This window comes from Chrysemys picta, chromosome 8 (assembly GCF_011386835.1).
Source record: "Chrysemys picta bellii isolate R12L10 chromosome 8, ASM1138683v2, whole genome shotgun sequence".
Taxonomy (NCBI): Eukaryota; Metazoa; Chordata; order Testudines; family Emydidae; genus Chrysemys; species Chrysemys picta.
This window is the reverse complement of record NC_088798.1, coordinates 60,732,024-60,750,878: the sequence shown is the minus strand read 5'-3', so window position 1 is coordinate 60,750,878 and position 18,855 is coordinate 60,732,024. Positions and strand designations below refer to the sequence as shown.

The window sequence follows — 18,855 nt, the reverse complement described above, 5'->3', positions numbered from 1 at the left end:
GTCTGGAGTACAACACAAAGGTTTTGTTCGACAGGAATTATGCTCCTTGTGTTGTGTATTAGGCCTTGCAGATACATAGCTGACCCTAGCTGGAGAGTTCTTCACTTTACTGAATTTCAGCGGTATGTTTTGGAAAGGAAGTAATTAGTGCTCAGCTTGTCTTTCTGAGATGGAAACTCAGCTTTTTGCAAAGATCAGGATTTAAACTCCTGGTGAGGGTACATGCGGATAATATATTGTGGAAATTCATACTGCAAATTCTCTTATATGCATCCGAAGAAGTGGGCTGTAGTCCACGAAAGCTTATGCTCTAATAAATCTGTTAGTCTCTAAGGTGCCACAAGTACTCCTGTTCCTATAGCAGACTATCCTGATCAGCAAAGAGCCAAGTCTCTTTACACCAAGATGATCGTGTGTATTTTTGTCTTCCTGTATTCCAATTTAATGAAGCTCAGTTTGGGTTCTGTAAGCCTGCATGTGTTAATAGTTTCCTCTTGGGAGTAGTGGATGAAAGTGATTTTGGGTTAATTAATGACTGGCTCATGTGTGATCCTCAGAGTCCTTGCAGCTCCTAGCAACCAGTGACAATTTAAGAATAGTTGTTGCATTAGTGCCTAATTATTTAGTTTTTACAAAAATGAAATTGCCTCTGGCTGATTTCTTTTTTATTGAAACAGTGAAAATGCATATTCTTGGGGAAACATTAGGAATTACTTGTTTCATTCTGTATTCATTCAATCAAAAACATTAATTTAAGCTCTGCCTATAAAGGTTCACACTTCTTTTTAATGTCATTCAGATGGTTTTCCAAGCTTTGATAGAGAGGCTATAGAATTAATTTCTAATTTCTTTGTAGCTGGAGGCTATGGGGCATCAAAGCATTTGTTTAATTTTTTTGTAGTTTCATGCAAACTTCAAGATTTGTAAAACATTTGATCTTGGGTAATCTTAAATGATGATTTGATAAGAGTATCTTGTTAACTACTTTCAGGAAGTGCCGTAAGAAACCTATGTTATAAAAAGGTTCACTTGCTTTAGAGTAATTGACAATTCAGAAGCGCAGTACCTGGAATGCTTATGGATCAATGTTCTAACTGACAGATTACAAGCTGGGGTACTGATGGGAATCTGTTATGGACCACCAGATCAGGCTAGAGAACAGGATAAAGAGCTCCTTTAAGCATCTATTTATAATATGTAGAAAGAAAAATTGCACTATTGTGGGAAATATGCTGGAGGTCTCATGCTGCCACTAGTAAAAATTCCTTGGAGTTCCTAAAAAATTATAGATTTTCTAACACCAAGTATTACCCCTTACTTGAAGTAATTCAAATAGACTTCCTAAGTATTGTGTCTTGTGATTACCAGTTTGATTGACAAAGGTACTGCGTTGATATAATATACTTAGACTTCTGTAAGTCATGTGACTTACTACTGCATAAGCTGATTAAAAATAACTGTACAAAATCAGTGCAGTACACATTAAATAGATTAAAAACTGGCTAACTGATCTCAAAGTAATTGTAAATGGGGACTTATAATACAAAAGGGGAGTTTCTAGTGGGGTTTCAGAAGGATTTGTTCTTGGCCTCGTGGTGGTAGTTATCTTTATTAATGGTCTAGAAGAAAATATATTATTGCTGGTAAAAATTGCAGACAAGACACATTGGCATATAATAAAGATAGGTTAGTTCTGTAGAGCAATCTGCAGGGGAGGGGAGAGAGAGCTCAGTGGTTTGAGCATCTGCCTGCTAAACCCAGAGTTGTGAGTTCAATCCTTGAGGGGGCCACTTAGGGATCTGGGGCAAAATCAATACTTGGTCCTGCTAGTGAAGGCAGGGGGCTGGACTTGATGACTTTTCAGGGTCCCTTCCAGTTCATTCATATATATATATATATATATATATATATATATACATCTCTACCCCTATATAACACAACCTGATATATATGAATTTGGATATAATGCGGTCAAGAAGTGCTCCGGGGGGCTGGGGCTGTGCACGCTGGTGGATCAAAGCAAGTTCGATATAACACGGTTTCACCTATAATGTGGTAAGATTTTTTGGCTCCCGAGGACAGCGTTATATTGAGGTAGAGGTGTATATGTTATATTATTTTGTTATATTAAACTGGGCTCACATGAACAACATGCATTTTAATACAGGTAAATACAAGGTTGTGCATCTAGGTATCTAGAATATGGGTCACATTTTTAGGACAGGGGATTATATTTTTGGAAAGCAGTGATTCAGAAAGGGGCCTGACTGTCATGGTGGATAACCAACTGAAAATGAGTTTGCAGTGCAATTCTCTGGCTAGAAGAGCAAATGTGATCCTTGGGTTTAGACATGGGGAAGTGTTAATACCCCTGTATATGGCATCAATGAGAACTTTACTGGAATGCTATGTCCAGTTTTGGTGTCTACACTGTACAAAAGATGTTGATAGACTTGAAGAAATTTAAATTCTAGAATTTGGATGGTAAGATGGAATTGGATGCTACAAGATCTTGTTAATGTGATATAGTTTGTCATATTTGGGGCCACTGGCTTCAGTCTTCCTCTCATCAAATATTTTAACACTCTTAGCAGAGAGGCTAACCAGAGAATTTGTATAGAGATTGAAATACTCTTTCATTTCTAGAGACAGTGGGCTTGACTTGACCTCAGTTACAAATGTAGAGTAATTCCACTCACTTCTGCAGAGAGAGTCTGAGTCACACCAGTGTAATTGAGGTTAGAATCTTGACCAGTATCATTAGATCATAGTTGCAGAACATCATCTGGCTGCTCATGATTGAAGGACTCAACCTTAACCTTAATTCTGATCTCCTGCATATTATGTTAAAACCACTGGGCTTACCCATGGATAAGGCTTGTTGTATAAATGGAAATCTGTATTAATTTGAAGATGATCCCAGTTTATTTTCAGGGTGATCCTGGTGCTACTACTTGTTGCATGCAGGCAGAGTGGCGCACTTCTGTGTAACCCCATTGTCTTCAGTGGAGCTTTGTGCAGATATAGTTGATGTCCCACATGCAACAAGTTGTGGGATTGGGGCCTAAAGAGGCAACCGGCAGTTCTGAATTGTGTGCCTCTCTTTCAGTTTCACTGGTCTCTTCCCTGGTAACCCTATTGCTTTTATGTACTCTCTTGCCTTTTGAAGTCTGTGTTTCTGCTATTGATCTTTTTTATGCTCTATAATAATAAAATGTGAAGAGAGAAAAATATAATTGTGTATATAAATTACTACCATGTCTTATTTCTATAATGAAGCAGAAAAAGAGTATCACATGCATAAAATGAACAGGAACAAACCTGGCTAATAGGGTAGTAATCACTTATGTGGAAAAACCTGTGTTTGTAACAGTTTTTAATATAATGATATTCACTCTGCTAATGTAATTGCATTGTTTATTACATCTCTACTCATAACACACCATGCTCACCACAATATTAATTAGTTAGCTGTCAGTCATTTGAAAGCTATGAAACTGCTTTTGTGGTAACCTATGAATACTAAATGTCTAAACTGTCTATTCCTTATAATCCCTATTTGTTGTAAAACCTAAATATTCATTGTGAAACAGTCAAACTTCCATTAGAGAAAATTAGACTATTGTGCAAAACTGTCAAAAAAGACTAAAATATTGTCTGTGCTTTTTATAATTCAGCCTGTTACTAATAATGCTGCTCAGATATTTTCTTGATTGTGAGATCTAGTTTCTTAAAAAATATTCTGTGTAGTATTGCATAACATTTGTCCATTATAAATCTGCATACAGCTAACCACTCTATTTGTGATGGAGCAAATTCGAAGGGGAAGGTCTACAGGTGACTTAGCAAGGATTTTAAAAAAACTGGCTTTGTGCCTTTGTTTCCTTATCCTGTATAAAGGAAGCCTGAAAAGATTGTTTAAAAAAGTGTTCTACTTCAAAAAAAAAAAAAAAATGAGGCATATTAAGTCTGTTTTTTTCCAGCTTTTGCTGGAGACTTCTTTGGGATCTTAGAGGAGGAGGTGTTTGTTTGTTTGTTTTGTTTTAAATCTTTTGTAGAAAGATAGCCTTGTGGCTCAAGCACCAGACTGGATTTCTGTGTTGACTCCTTTCTGATCTTGGGCAAGTTACTTAATCTCTCATGGTACAGTAACTCCTCACTTAACGTTGTAGTTATGTTCCTGAAAAATGGAACTTTAAGTGAAACGATGTTAAATGTATCCAATTTTCCCATAAGATTTAATGTAAATGCGGGGGCTTAGGTTCCAAGGACATTTTTTTGGGCAGACAAAAAGCATTATATACTGTACAGTACTGTACTGTGGTTGGGAGGAGCCCCTGGCTTACCCCACACAGGCACAGCCCACTGCAGGCAAGGATGCTAGGAAGCACCTTGCTCAGCAGCAGCGTCCGCTTCCCCCCAGAAGAACAGGTGCCAACTCCCGGCCCACCTCTTCCTGTCCCTGCTCCACTCCAGGCCTGCCTCTTCCCACCCCCCACTCCATCTCCTCCCCCTCCCTCCCAGCGCTTCCCTGCCGCCAAACAGCTGTTTGGCGGCACTTAGGACTTTCTGGGAGGGAGGGGGAGGAGCGGAGACATGGTGCTTCCCTGCTCTTTCCCTCTCTCCCTCCCTCCCAGAAAGTCCTAAGCGCCACCAAACAGTTGTTTGGTGGCAGGGGAAGTGCTGGGAGGGAGCGGGAGGAGGAGAAGTGGAACTTTTGCAATGCTCCCTTGTAAAGTCGCTGCTCTTCCACAGAATCCTACAAGCAGTGCACAGAGCAGGCAGCCAAATGACATTATAAGGGAGATTGCACAACCTTAAACGAGCATGTTCCCTAATGGAGCAGTGACGTAACTTTGAAACAGTGTTAAGCGGGAGGATGTTAAGTGAGGAGTTACTGTATGTCTACACTGCACACTAAGCCAGAATCTGTGGCACCCAGGCTTGTGAACTTGGTGTTTCCAAGCCTGCAGTTGAGAATCCACGTTGCATTGTTAACTTGAGTTTACAGTTCCAGGACCTGGATCTCACAACTGTTCTAACATGTCCGTACTGCATTACGCAAACCTTCTGACTTGGGTCTGCTGCTTGACCTGCGTCCACACTGCAAAGTGACAGGGCTTGGACCTGAGTTAAAGTGGGACTCAACTTTGACCCATCTCCATAGCAGAGTCTCAGGACCTGGGTCCTGAGTGCTTGCTAACCTGAGTCAGATTGATTTGTGTGTGGACAGAAGTGGAGGTTGGGCTGAAACCTGAGTTAGAGACCGGGCTGAGTGTGCAGTGTAGACATACCACCAGTACCTCAGTTTCCCAACTGTAAAATGGGAATGGTAAATACTTCCTTTGTTTGTCTTCTCTGTTTAGATTTCAGGGTCGCTAGGGCAAGGTGCTGTCTTTCATTGTGTATATAAACAATTAACACAATGGAGTCCTGATTTCAGTTGGAACCTCTGCAGGCTAGTATAAATAATGTGTTTTGTAAGCTCCTGTACCTTAATTGAAGGGGCTGGAGTACTGAACATTGAAGAAGGATATACTTTCTTCCAAATGGTCAGCGGGGTGGGTGTGCATGTATGTGTGTACTGTATAGAGCAGGAGTGGGCAAACTACGGCCCGCGGGCTGGTTTCGGCCCGTCAGGGCTTTGGATCTGGCCCACAGGATTGCCATCCCTGTGGCGCCATGGGCCCCGCGCCGCTCTTGGAAGCGGCTGGCACTGCAGCCCCTGGGGTAGGGCAGGGCGGAGGTAGAGGGCTCTGTGTGCTGCCCTCGCCTGCAGGCACTGCCCCCCGCAGCTCCCATTGACTGGGAAGGGGGAACAGTGGCCACTGGGAGCTTCGGGGGAGGTACCCGCAGGCGAGGGCAGTGCGCAGAGCCTTCTGCCCCCTCATCCCCCAGGGGCTGCAGGGACATGGTGCCAGCCGTTTCCAGGAGCGGTGCGGTGCCAGCACAGGGCCAGGGCAGGGAGCCTGCCCTGGCCCCAGTGCACGCCGTTGTCACCCTGGAGCCGCTCCAGGTAAGTGGCACCGGGCCGGAGCCCGCACCCAAACACCTCCTGCACCCCACACCCCAACCCCCTGCCCCACTCCTCCTGCACCCCAACCCCCTGCCCTGAGCCCCCTCGTACACCCCACACTCCTCCTGCGCCCCTGCCCTGAGCCCCTTCCTGCACACCGCGCCACCTCCCACACCATGCACTTCCTCCTGCACCCCAACCCCCTGGCACAGCCCTACAATCATATCCCTGCATGCAATTTCTCCACCCAGATGTGGCCCTCGGGGCAAAAAGTTTGCCCACCCGTTTTAGAGCTTTATATATTTTATAATTTAATCCTTTCCCATATCAATTGCTCAAATTTGAACAAAATCCTTCAGCTCGTTTGATGTATCCATAAAGAAGTACAGAAAAAGAAAGCAACCTCAGTGTTTTTTCTCCTTTATAATTCAAATGTAGGGTTAGCAACGAACATGACACTAAAATAGGGAATGAACAGAAAAGCCTTTTCATTTTTAAGGAATACTGATACTGTGTTGTAAATGGTAGAAAGGAACATTAGAAATAGTATTTAGTCCTTCTGTATAGAAGTAGGTTAAATTTATATATTTATGAATATATATATATATATTCATATTCCTTGATGTGGTGAAATATTGAATACCGTGTTTAGTCTCAAATACTTCCTGTGTATCTGAACTGTTTTAACATTTAAACTGTATACTTTAAGCTTTGTACTTATTCAAGAAGGGTTGGCTGTTCATAACAGAAATTAATACTTGATTTTGCCTTTATCTTTTCAGTAGACCATTTCTTGGCCATGTCTGGTATATGTGGTGACGTTTTCTGAATGTGTGAGATAACATAGCACCAGCAGTAGTTTACTGTAAAAATGATTCTACTTAAAGGGAAAATAGTGGGTAATCTGTGTTGTGTGCACACTCAAGAAGATATTGCTGTACTTTTCAATGACTTTCTAATGTCTTTAATTTTTAAAAACCTTTTGCAGATGCTTTGGGATGCTGTTAAGCCCAGGTCGAAATGTGAAGAACAGTGACATGCATTTACTTGATATGGTAATAATCATCTTGTCTAACAAATTAGAGGTTATGGGGTGCAGTTTTCTGCTCCTTTTTTAAAAAGGACACTGTCAGGGTGCCCATTGTAATTCAGTCTTTTAAAATCCCAGCTTTGAAACTTGAAGCTGAAATTTGGTCCTTTACCAAAATGTTTCTTCCATTATATGCATATATTGGTTTATTATTGTAGAGCTGTTCATGAATTTTGTTTTATTAAATAAAAACATATGAAACATTGTTATCCTGGGGAAGAAAGCGTATCTAAAAGAATTAAGTGGACTTCACATACAAAGATAAGAAAAAAAAATTATTCAAATGCCAACCTTGACAGTGTCCCTTTATGGTGGGGCGGGTGGAAATCTATGCTTAAAGAAAATGGTCACTCAAATTAGCAAATAAAGTAGAGCTTTCTACATTTGTCTGACTTGATTACTAAATTTAGCGAAGGTCTGATAATTTGCATCTTCAAGAGTTTTGTTGTCACTTACTTAAAGCATGACATTAATCTATCATATGTGACTGACACTGCTGTTTAAAGAATTCCTCCTCTGTTCCTTCTTATTTTCAAATTATTTGGTCTTAGAGTATATCCAGTGCATATGCCTCAAATTTCTAGAAACCTATATTAGAAGCAACATATATTGTGTATTCAGATTGTATGTTCAGTAAGTCAAATGTTAATCTCTGACAAGATCTGTATAGTGTTCCATCTCTTTTATGATGACTCTTCAAGCTGCATTCTTGTAAATGAGAAGCAAACTACCTTCCTCTGAATTAGGTCAGATGTTCAGCAAGGATATCTTGCCACTCCAGAACTCTTAATGTCGTCAGAATATGTACTTGAACAAACAGTAAGTAAATATATTTTAGGATATACCTGGATGATGATAACCTCACTGACATCAGTTTTGCCAATGGAATAGCACTCTTCGATCCCCGCAGGCCCACCACTGTCCCAGATTTACAGGATCAGGGCTACGACCCCAACTTTAGAACAATTTCTTGAAGGAAATCCTCCGATGTGCCTGACCCCAAGGGGTCTCTCTCTTCCTTCAGGGTAGGCCCCAGATGCCTCTCTACCTCCTGAGACTGAATCTTTGGGGCTTCACATTGTGAGCTCTGTTCAGTGAGCCAACCGAGATATATTCCTGGTAGAGACTTGTGCATTAGTTCCTGAAGAGTGTACCTCACCCAGTATTTGTAGTGGCATCAAAACGATGGCATTTTAGTCAAGTGGACCACAGCATAAGAAGTCCTTAGGTTAGCATAGAAAAATTAAGGTTAAAGCATAGTCCATTCTGGTCAGCCCAGAGCCCCAGCCAAGCTGTAGCAAACTCCATTATCAAACTTGCGCTAGTGTGCGTGTTCTCTCTCCCTTTGTTAGTCAGTTCCCAAATGAGAAATCTCCCAGCTACCTCTGGAAACCAATACTTCTATTCCGTCAACACCAGTGTCTGTCTTTTGTTCTTCAGCTGGGGTCTTTGCTCAGCTTTTCTGCTGAGAGGCTGGAAATCCAGGAGTCATTGGAGCTTGCATTGTCTCTCCAGCCCTCTTGTTGATCTGGGTTGATTTCAACCAATTCCTTAAGAACTCTTCATTCCACTTATACAGGGAGATAACACACACACCTGTGTCTTAGTCTGCCTGGAGAGCAAATTTAATCCTTTTCCCCTAGTTGGGTAGCAGTGCACCATGGAGGGGAAACTGAGGTACACATAGGACACACAAAAATACTACAGAAAATTCCCACTTTGTCACATCTGCTAATTGCCAAATCAGTGGAAAAGTTTATTGTGGCATTTAAAGCCTGGAAAGCTCAGCGGCAGAAGCTGGCCTGAAAATTAACTGAATCAAAACCAAAATTCTTCCAGCTGGTGACTTTGAATGTGGTGTGGGCACTAGCATCTTAGTGGGTAACCACCGAGTTGATATGGCTGCGTTGAGCCATCACCTACCTCAGCTTCATTGTGGATAACCTGGGTGGCATCAAAGAAGAACTTGAAGCCTGCACTGCAAAACTGTCATCAGTAATGGGGTGCTGCTTAATCAAGAATGTCTTTTGAAACCAAACACTGTGATAAGTAGAGAGATGGAGCTGAGTATATACAGTGGTCAATATCCTGACCTATGGGACTGAAACATGGCCCCTTATTGTCCAGATGGAAAAGAAATTGGACACCATTCAGATAAAACATCTCTGAATGATTGGAAAACATCTAATGGTTGAAATTCAAGTCAAATGAAGAGATCAGTCTTCCAACTAAACAGGTCCTGCTCTCTCAAATGGTTGCCCAGTGCTTTCTAAGGTAGCATGGTCATTTTTCTTGAATGTGTACCAACTTCCCTGTGAGAGTCATGTTTGACTTTTGACCCAGTAAAAGCAGAATGGAAAAGACCATTCGGAAACCTAAAACACGATGGCTGAATGGTGTCAACAGACACCTGTCCCTTAAAGTCATTCTAACTGTCCCATTTCAGGGCAACGGCACCTGTATTCCTTCTTCGTGGTCCAGCAAGGTCACCCACCCTCAGACTTCTGGCTCCCCAGCCATCACCTATCTTGAGTGGAGATCTGCTTCTCTCTCTCTCTCTCCCTCCTGACGGGTTTTCCCAGGCTGCAGAGTTCCCCCAGCAAGGCAGACTGACTAAGCAGGCCCATGTCTGCACTTTGCTTTTCTCATCAGAGGCTATAAACAGCATAATTGCCCATAGTTTAAGTTGCCACACAGCTTTTTCTAAGCAAGCACATTTTTTCTTATAATCTTATAAAAGATTATCAAGAAAATATATTTAAAAGAAAAAAGGAACCTACAAACATGCTAATAAGCTTATCAGAGATCACTTTTCCCCCATCTCCGCAAGAGCTCTGATCGGTGTCAGTCCTTCCAACCATTCCCTAAAAATTGAGGTTGTGCCTTTGGACAGAAGATCCTGTCTGTTTGCTGGATCAGAAAGAAGGTCTTGACTCAGTTTAAACTTAGGCTATTTATCCAAAAATCTTTTTTGTCCGTTGGCCTCTAAAATATCCAGTTTGAACTAGTGTAGGTGAGCCTCCCCAGGGGGTGGTGTCTCTCTGGAGGTGTTACACCTTGATTGAATTTGCCTGATCACCCCACACTTTTCTTATTTCATGAATGGCTATGATTACCCTCCCACATACAATCACTGGCCCACAATGATACATAAACTTAATACGGTAAACTCTCCCAAAGAAATCGTAGGCAATTGCCATGTCTGTCACACTGTCTTGTAATATATCAGATTTGGTTCAGGATGGAACATTCTGGAAGTACATAACTATTTGGTGGCCTCTGTCTAGGCTGTCCAAGCAACAGCATGAGATCTAGTTATCTTAATTGATGGCCAAAATGAGCACTAAAAAATATTCACCGAGCTTCTCAGCCAAAATCAGTCCTGCCATAAGCAGAGCCAGTCCCACTGAAGTAAGTGGAATTGTACCCATTTATAAGAAGGGCTAAATTTTGCCCTTGGATTTTAACAAAACATTGAGGAAAAGGGTACTAGAAACCATATGTAGATTGTCTAAAGTAGTTGCTTAAGACAAAACGTTGCCCATTGAAGGTTGTCCTTTTGTGCAGGTTTCACTGTATTAGGATGTCTCAGCCTATAGCCATCAGTTGCTTTTAACAGTGGAGGAGTTTGCTTGGTGAGCTGACACTTAATTGTTAGAAGTAACTGGCCTTTTAGTATTATGCAAGGTATATAAGCCAAAATTTTCAAGTATGGGTAATTAAAATCAGGTACCTACATTCATACTTAGACATCTAAATAAGTGACCTGACTTTTTCTAGATGCTTAGAAACATTCAGCCCCTCATTTGCTTCATTACAACTTAAAATTGTGGCCATTGCTCTTAACTACTAGTTGACCTTTTTCAACTTTTAACTTTTTCTATTGTACACTCCATAGCGAGTTGTTTATAAGTTAAATACAAGTTAATAGTTTCTGTAGTATTTTAATTTTTTGAGTTTTGATGAGATTTCAATATTGTTGAACACTAAACATCTTCGAGAAGTGCTTAACTTGAACTGGTAAGGTGTTGTGCATCAGTACAATAACCTTGATTTACTTCCAGTCCTTTTATGTCCCTCTGGTTTCCTATGTAAGGTGAGAAAATGGTTGATCAGGACAAGTTGATCCTGGTGTGTTTCATAGCAAGCAATTAATGTTGATGGCATTAAATTGTTTTAGGATGTCCCTCTAGCAGTCAAGGAGCAAGAATCCTAGATCCTGACTAAATACCCCTCTTTTTCCAAAGTGTGAGTTGTCAGCATGAAAGATAATTCCTGAAGACTTCATGGTAAAGTAATTTTTAGGAGTGAGGAAAACATTCCTTTTCTTTTTCATGGGAAAAGTAATATTTCTCAAATGAAAGTTGACTCAAGTTGAAAATTTCCAGTGATGCTTTGACATCTTCAAAGCATTCTACGTTGTCCCATACCAGCAAGTCAAAAAGACACATCAGTGCAGTGAAAGACACTTCAGAATGTTGGCACATCTCAGGGGGTTAGCTTTGGCTCAGTTGTTGAGGATATATTTTACTCCCTCTGAAGATCAGAGTAATGCACCCTGAAGTGATCTCTACCACCTGTTGTCTTCACCGACATCCAAAACCTTCAGTCACTTTAAAGGATTCTTCTTCCTGGCCTGCTGCAGCATGTTTTTTTCCTTAATGAGATTCCTGCTACAACCATTTGTTGTTTTCAGTTTTTTTTTTTAAAAGTCACACTGATGACAGCAAGGGACTAAATGATACTAACTTGAGCCAAACACAGAGTATGCAAATAGTGGACACACTTACAGAATCACAGAAATGTTTAGGGCTGGAAGGGACCTCAGGAGGTCATCCAGTCCATTGCTCTGTGCTGAATCACAATTAAATAAACCTCTACCCCAATATAACGTGACCCGATATAACATGAATTCGTATATAACGCGGTAAAGCAGTGATCCGGGGGGCGGGGTTGCGCACTCCGGTGGATCAAAGCAAGTTCGATATAACGTGGTTTCACCTATAACGCGGTAAGATTTTTTGGCTCCTGAGGACAGAGTTATATCGAGGTCAGGGCCGGCTCCAGGCACCAGCTGAGCAAGCTGGTGCTTGGGACGGCAGATTGTTCGAGGCGGCACTCTGCCCAATCCTAGGGCGGCACGGCCGCTGTTGTTGTTGTTGTTGTTCCGCTCTGGCTGCCCTGTAGGGGGCGGCGGCGCGGAGAACCAGAGAGCCCTGCAGGGCAGTCCTCTTCCTTCCCTCCCCGCCGACCAGAGTGGAGCTCTCGCGGCAGGCAGCAGGAGGCGGCGCAGCGGGAGGGGCCGCGTGGCTCTGCCCCTGCTGTAGCCCTGGCCGCCCCCTTCTCTCTCTCTCTCTCCCGCCCGCTCCCACCTCTTCCCCCCCCCCCCCCCAGCCGGTCCCCCTGCACCCGTGCTTCAGCCGCGCCGCAGTTTTTTTTTTTTTTTTTTTTTTTTTTTTTTTTGCTTGGGGTGACCAAAAAGCCAGAGCCGGCCCTGATCGAGGTAGAGGTGTATACCTAAACTATCCCCAACTTATCACCTTTTTATAACAACCTTTTAGATATTTGATTACTTATAGTGTCCCCCCCCTTCTCCAGTTATCTATATATCTCTGCTAGTGCATCTCAGTATTGATATGAACAAATCTGCTTTTCCAGTTCTATCCTTTGATTAGGAAATGGAACAACAAATTTTATTAAATGTTGTGGTTGCTTTGTAACGCAGAAAAATGTCTACTGAAACAGGTCTATAAAACGTATTTTAATATGTCATCTTAACTAGGATTTGAATCCAGGTGTCCAGAAATAAAACCCATTGCATTAAACTACTGCATCACATAATCTCTTTGTTATACTTAAGCAAATAAACTAGTATTCTAAAGAGTGCTTTTTCTGTTTATTTGGAGAATTCAGCACTAGAACTCAAAAAAACATGTTTTGGGTCAGGTGGAAGTGAAAACAATTTTTTTTTTTTTTTGTAATTTGCAGCGGATTAAAAAATCAGAAAAAAATTCGAGCTGGGTCAAGTCAAACATTTTGTTCAAACTCAATGTCTTTCATTTCAATTCTTATATTTAACACAAACAGAGGAAGTCTAGATTCACAAAATCGGTGGGGTTGAGGGAGTGCTCATTTCGTCCTTATAACTTTTAGTCCAGTGATTAGGATAGTTTCCCAGGATGTACCAGACCAGGGTTCAGTTCGCCCTGCAGCCTGAAGTGGGAGAGGGAATTTCAACTCGAGTCTCCCACATTGCAGGAGAGTGCCCTAGTCATGGGGCTGTGGAATATTCCCTTGTGTGTCTCTCCCTCTCTCCATTGTTGTTCATACTGGCAATTTTTAGTCATCCATGGTTGCAATTAATAGTCATTGGACTAGGGAAAGTATGTGAGAATGACTCAATAGCCAACTTTTTAAGACACCCACCTAGGATGCGGGAGGCCCAAGTTCAAGTCCCTGCTCAACAACGGGCAGAGGGAGAAATTGAACCTAGGTTTCGTACATTCCAGGAGACTCTGCCCCAGTGGGTTATAAAAAAGGCACCACCAGCAGCCTGACAAATCGAAAGGTTTTGACCATGTCAAACCAAACCATTTTGACTGGAAAAAATCAGAATGTTTTGGAAATATTTGACAGACTCAAAGTGACTTTGCAGATACTTTCAGTTTGCCTGAAAGGTTTTTTTTCCAGTGAATAAATTATTCACTCAGCTCTAATGAGCATCTCAGATTAATTACCCAGCACCTGACAAATTTAAGGTAGGATGGAAGATACCTCTCTCCTCAAAATCCGTGGAGAGGCCATTCTGCAAGGCCCTTCTTGATCTGAGTAATGAAGGGATGTTCTAAAACAGGGAGGGCTTCAAGAGTCTGGTGTTCGCACGCATATGACCACAGACCTGGCAATAGCCTCTACACATAACTGTGTGTTCAGACTTATTTCTCCCAAGATTATTATTTATTTATTTATTTATTTATTTATTTATTTATTTTAGAAATGGGGGACACTTCATGGCATTGTCTTTTTAGTGTAAACATGGAGACATTAACAGAGATTTTAGTGCATGCATGTACGTGGGGGAAAAGGAGGGGTGCTGTTTTGGGGGGAGGGATAGCTCAGTGGTTTGAGCATTGGCCTGCTAAACCCAGGGTTATGAGTTCAATCCTTGAGGGGGCCTCTTAGGGATCTGGGGCAAAATCAGTACATGGTCCTGCTAGTGAAGGCAGGGGGCTGGACTCAATGACCTTTCAAGGTCCCTTCCAGTTCTAGGAGTTGGGATATCTCCATTAATTTATTTAATTTAAAATTTAAAAAGTGTATTTAATTGATTTGTTGTTCTGACATTTGCCCCTAAAGTTAAGGTTTAATTCTCAAAGAAATCTACTTCAGTGGTGGCACATACAAATCTATCAGCCAGCAGCAAACACCAAAGCAAGTGCAACAGGTACAGCTGCACTGTGAGAGATTTCTGCCTCCCCTCTCTCCTGGAAGTTTGGATGTTGATGAGTTCCTCAGAGAGTTTTCCTAGTTTTCACTCTGAATGCTTTCTCTCCTGTGCTGACTGGTTTTTTTACTCCTGCACAGTCGTTTTCCTGACCCTGTCCCCCATGTCTGCTTCCCCTGCCTTCCCCTCATCATTCCCTACATTGTCTCTTCTCCCTTCATTTGTTCGTCTATTCCCACACTCTAAAACAGTAAAGCATAAAGCCAGAGACACCCTCCCCAAAAATAATTGAACTAAATGAAAATAAATGAAATGTTTCAAGCTATTGTGTTCTTTGCTTGTATGTTCTATCACTTTTCCACCTTGTCTACCTTAACTGTTTAGATTTGAAGCTCTTTGAAGCAGGGGATTATCTCACTGTACAATTCCTAGCACAACTGGGCCCCCAATATTGGTTCTAGGTGCCACTGTAATGCATATAATGCATGTGTTTATTCTTAGGAGTCCATGGGAAAGAGCTGTGATGGGAGAGCATATGTAATTACTGGAATGTGGAATCCCAATGCACCTACTTTTCTAGTACTTAATGAGGAAACACCTAAAGGTAAATGATTTTTTTTAACAAGCTGTTTTGCTTGCTTAGTAATTATTTAGTGTGGTAAAGAATACTTAACCTCATTTAATAAATGTTCTCTGTCTTTGTCTCTCTGACACCATGCTGTATATTTCAGTTTAATATTAACATCATGGTAACCCCAAAGGCCTCAGTCAGTATCACAACCTCACTGTGCGAGGAACTGTATAAACACATATAACATAAAGAATTGCTCATACTAGCATGTGCTCTTGCTGCCAGGTCAGAGTCCTGTAGAAGAGCAGTGTGTGAGGTCACAGGCATGTTCCCCTGGGGATTAGAATTTTCAATCCCAAGGGTACTTAGGAGCCATTTCCTCACTGTGCATAGTTCCTGTTTTACTGCTTGGTTGAATCTGGAACTCCTATCTTTTTTTTTTTAAACCTTGATTTTGGCCTTCAATGTAGTATTGATTCCTAGGACAGCATAATTTTTCTTATTCTTGGATTTTTTTAAAGTGTATTTTAAAGTGTTATATAGTTTGTTACTTCTAGCATAGTGTAGACTTGGCTGTGCAAGAGCCAAGTCTACACACTTTCCAGTTCATGACTTGACTGCGTTCTTTCCATTGTCCATTTGTAGTCTGATCACATAACTATCCCAGTTGAGTGCATTTGTTATTGCCTGAGGCTCTGTATCCTATCCCTGATGACTAAAAGCTAACTCTTATTTTAAAAGCTGTTTCCTGCAACAGTAAAATCACATACTTAAGGGGTCTTATTTGTAACTTACAAGGCATAGGCATCATTAATCCATTTTGTACCCAAGTGCCAACGGGGCTTGGGACAAATGGAGGATGATGTAGGGGATGCCTTGACACTTGAGTGTCTAATACAGCTCACTACTTCAGCATTAGATTACACCTTCAGATCTGTGACCTGATCCAGTGTAATTTTCCAGTTATTTGACCTCAGACCATGGCTCTGGTCCACAGTTTCTTCATTCCCTCCCCCTCCTCACCCCATATGAGACATTTTGCCTCCATTCTTGCAAATGCTTACTTGTGTGAGAGAACTACTAGAATTATTTGGTATTAAAGGAGAATATCCCATTGGCTATTGTGCATTTCATTCTATGTGGATATACAAGATCTAAAACAGAAATGAAATATGTGCTGCAGAATCAATAGATGGATTTAATAGGAAGGGATTTGGACCTAAATAGCCATCTATTTCCGTGGTGGTTTTTTTATACTACTGAGTACCTTGAGAAATTGAATCTTTTTGAGACTGACTACTTTTGTGAATGTGAATTTATTTTTGTGTTCCAGATAAACGTGTGTACATGACTGTGGCAGTGGATATGGTGGTCACTGAAGTGGTAGAGCCAGTCCGCTTTTTGCTGGAGACTGTTGTTCGTGTGTACCCAGCTAATGAGCGTTTCTGGTATTTCAGCAGAAAAACCTTCACAGAAACTTTCTACATGAAGCTAAAACAGGTACAGCAGTGTTTTCTAATAAGAATAAAATTGCCTTTCTTTAGGAAAAATTGACTTTCTGAGCATTAGGTCTACCCTTTTTAATTATTTGTTTCTGTAGATGTTTCCAAGGCCCCTGATAATGGCGCAGAGCCGGCTCTAGGCATAAACAGACTAAGCAATTGCTTAGGGCCCTGAGCAGCTGAAAGGGGCCCCCATTCACTTTTTGTGTTTTGGGGGCTGGGGGTGAACAATATTCATGCTTAGGGCCTCCAATGGGCTAGCACCACCTTTGTAACGGCGATAAAGAATAGCATTTAAAAATGAAGAAAAGTCAATCCTTTGAAAGTCTTAATTTTATCGTGTTATCTTTTATCTAGTTTTATTTATATGTACACACACATAAAATAAATAAAAGTCATGAATTTAATTTGTTTTGTTAAAATGTTTTGGAGTTCACAGGTCCAACTTGGTTACAAATGCACTTTGCTTAATCTCCAATACTCCTTTTCATGCTAGTCAATGAAAGGACCATTATTCATTAGGCATTTGAGTTTGTATTCCCTGGCATTACACATTTTATAAATGCTTAAATTGGAAGCTTCCTATATAGTTCTAAATTGCTCACTGATGCAGTGGTAAATGTCTACGTATACTTACAATAATGTAGCTCTAACATTAAAGCAGCGCAGGCATCTTTATATATTTAAATATCAACAGCTCACTCTAGTACTGTAGTTCATTACAGCATCATTTATTCTTCAGATTATTTTATATAGTGTCATTTATGTGTAGGGCCCTACCAAATTCACAGTCCATTTTGGTTAATTTCACAATATTGTTAACTCTACGGGTCCTGACCCACAAAGGAGTTGAGGGGCTGGGGTTATTGTAGGGGGGGTTGCAGTACTGCTACCCTTACTTCTTTGCTGTTGCTGGCGGCAGTGCTGCTGTCAGATTTGGGTGGCCAGAGAGCAACAGCTGCTGGCCAGGAGCCCAGCTCTAAAGGCAGAGCCGCTGCCAGCAACAGCGCAGATGTAAGGGTGGCATGGTATGGTATGGTATTGCCAATCTTACATCTGCACAGCTGTTGGTGGGGTACTGCCTTCAGAGCTGGGCGCCCAGCCAACAACCACCGCTCTCTGTCTGCCCAGCTCTGAAGGCAGCGCAGAAGTAAGGATGGCAATACTGTAACCCCCCTGCAACTCCCTTTTGGATCAGTACCCCCAATTTGAGAAACGCTGGTCTCCCCCTTGAAATCTGTAAAAGCACACAAATGACCAAATTTCACGGTTCGTGACGTGTTTTGCATGACCGTGAATTTGGTAGGGCCCTAAATATAATACAAAAGTGAGGGCAGAAACTTTAAAACTGACGTAGTGACATAAGAAAAAAATATTCTAATATCTGCCACTAGTTGGTCTTCACGAGTCATAGCTCAAATGTTTAAAAATGCACCTGCATGAGCTATACATGCAAAAAGTCCAGTGCATGTGTAAATTGTGGATTTTCACATGCCAGATACACTTACACTTGGGTAACCCTGATTTGCACATACAAAATGGGGAGTTTACATGCATAATTTATGCATTGACACTCTTGTGGGTAGCCTTCAAAAATGATAAACCCATTTGATTGGTAAGGATCAGGAAATGAATCTTTCCTTGATTCAATGAACTTGTGCGTAATGGGGCTGTAACCTCACCTTGCTCTGTGGCTTTTTTTTTTTTTTTTAATGTATAGAAGGAGATAATTTACCTGAATATACCGGTGGTTCTGGTGTGTGGAGAAATTTGCCTCCTTTTCTCCTCTTGAATGTTGCTGGTAAAGTTGTAAAATTGGCAAAGTTCATGGCCTGCTTGAATGAATGTCATAAGAACATAAGAATGGTCATGCTGAGTCAGACTGAAGGTCCATCTAGCCCAATATCCTGTTATTCGACAGTGGCCAGTGACAGATGCTTCAGAGGGAATGGACAGAACAGAAACATTATGGAGAGTTCTATCCCTTGTTGTCCACTCTCACCATCTGGCAGTCAGAGGTTTTGGGACACCTCATAGACTTTAAGGTCAGAAGGGAGCATTATGATCATCTAGTCTGACCTCCTGCACAACGCAGGCCACAGAATCTTACCCACCCACTCCTGTAATAAACCCCTAACCTATGTTTGAGCTATTGAAGTCCTCAAACCATGGTTTAAAGACTTCAAGGTGCAGACAATTCTCCAGCAAATGATCCACTCCCCACGCTGCAGA

The 18,855-nt window shown here is 41.5% G+C and overlaps 1 protein-coding gene across 9 annotated transcripts in view; it reads left to right on the top strand.

The window, feature by feature from the left end:
* The window catches only part of RABGAP1L (RAB GTPase activating protein 1 like), a 525,894-nt gene that overhangs the window by 107,578 nt on the left and 399,461 nt on the right, over positions 1 to 18,855 (top strand). For all 9 annotated transcript variants that reach the window (XR_010589791.1, XR_010589793.1, XR_010589792.1 and 6 more), the window contains 3 exons: positions 7,005 to 7,071; positions 15,052 to 15,154; positions 16,455 to 16,621. Coding sequence is in view for 5 of the 9 variants with exons in the window: in XM_065554561.1 (XP_065410633.1) it covers positions 7,005 to 7,071; positions 15,052 to 15,154; positions 16,455 to 16,621 (337 nt within the window). In the remaining 4 variants the exon portion in view is untranslated. The remainder of the gene's footprint in view (positions 1 to 7,004; positions 7,072 to 15,051; positions 15,155 to 16,454; positions 16,622 to 18,855) is intronic.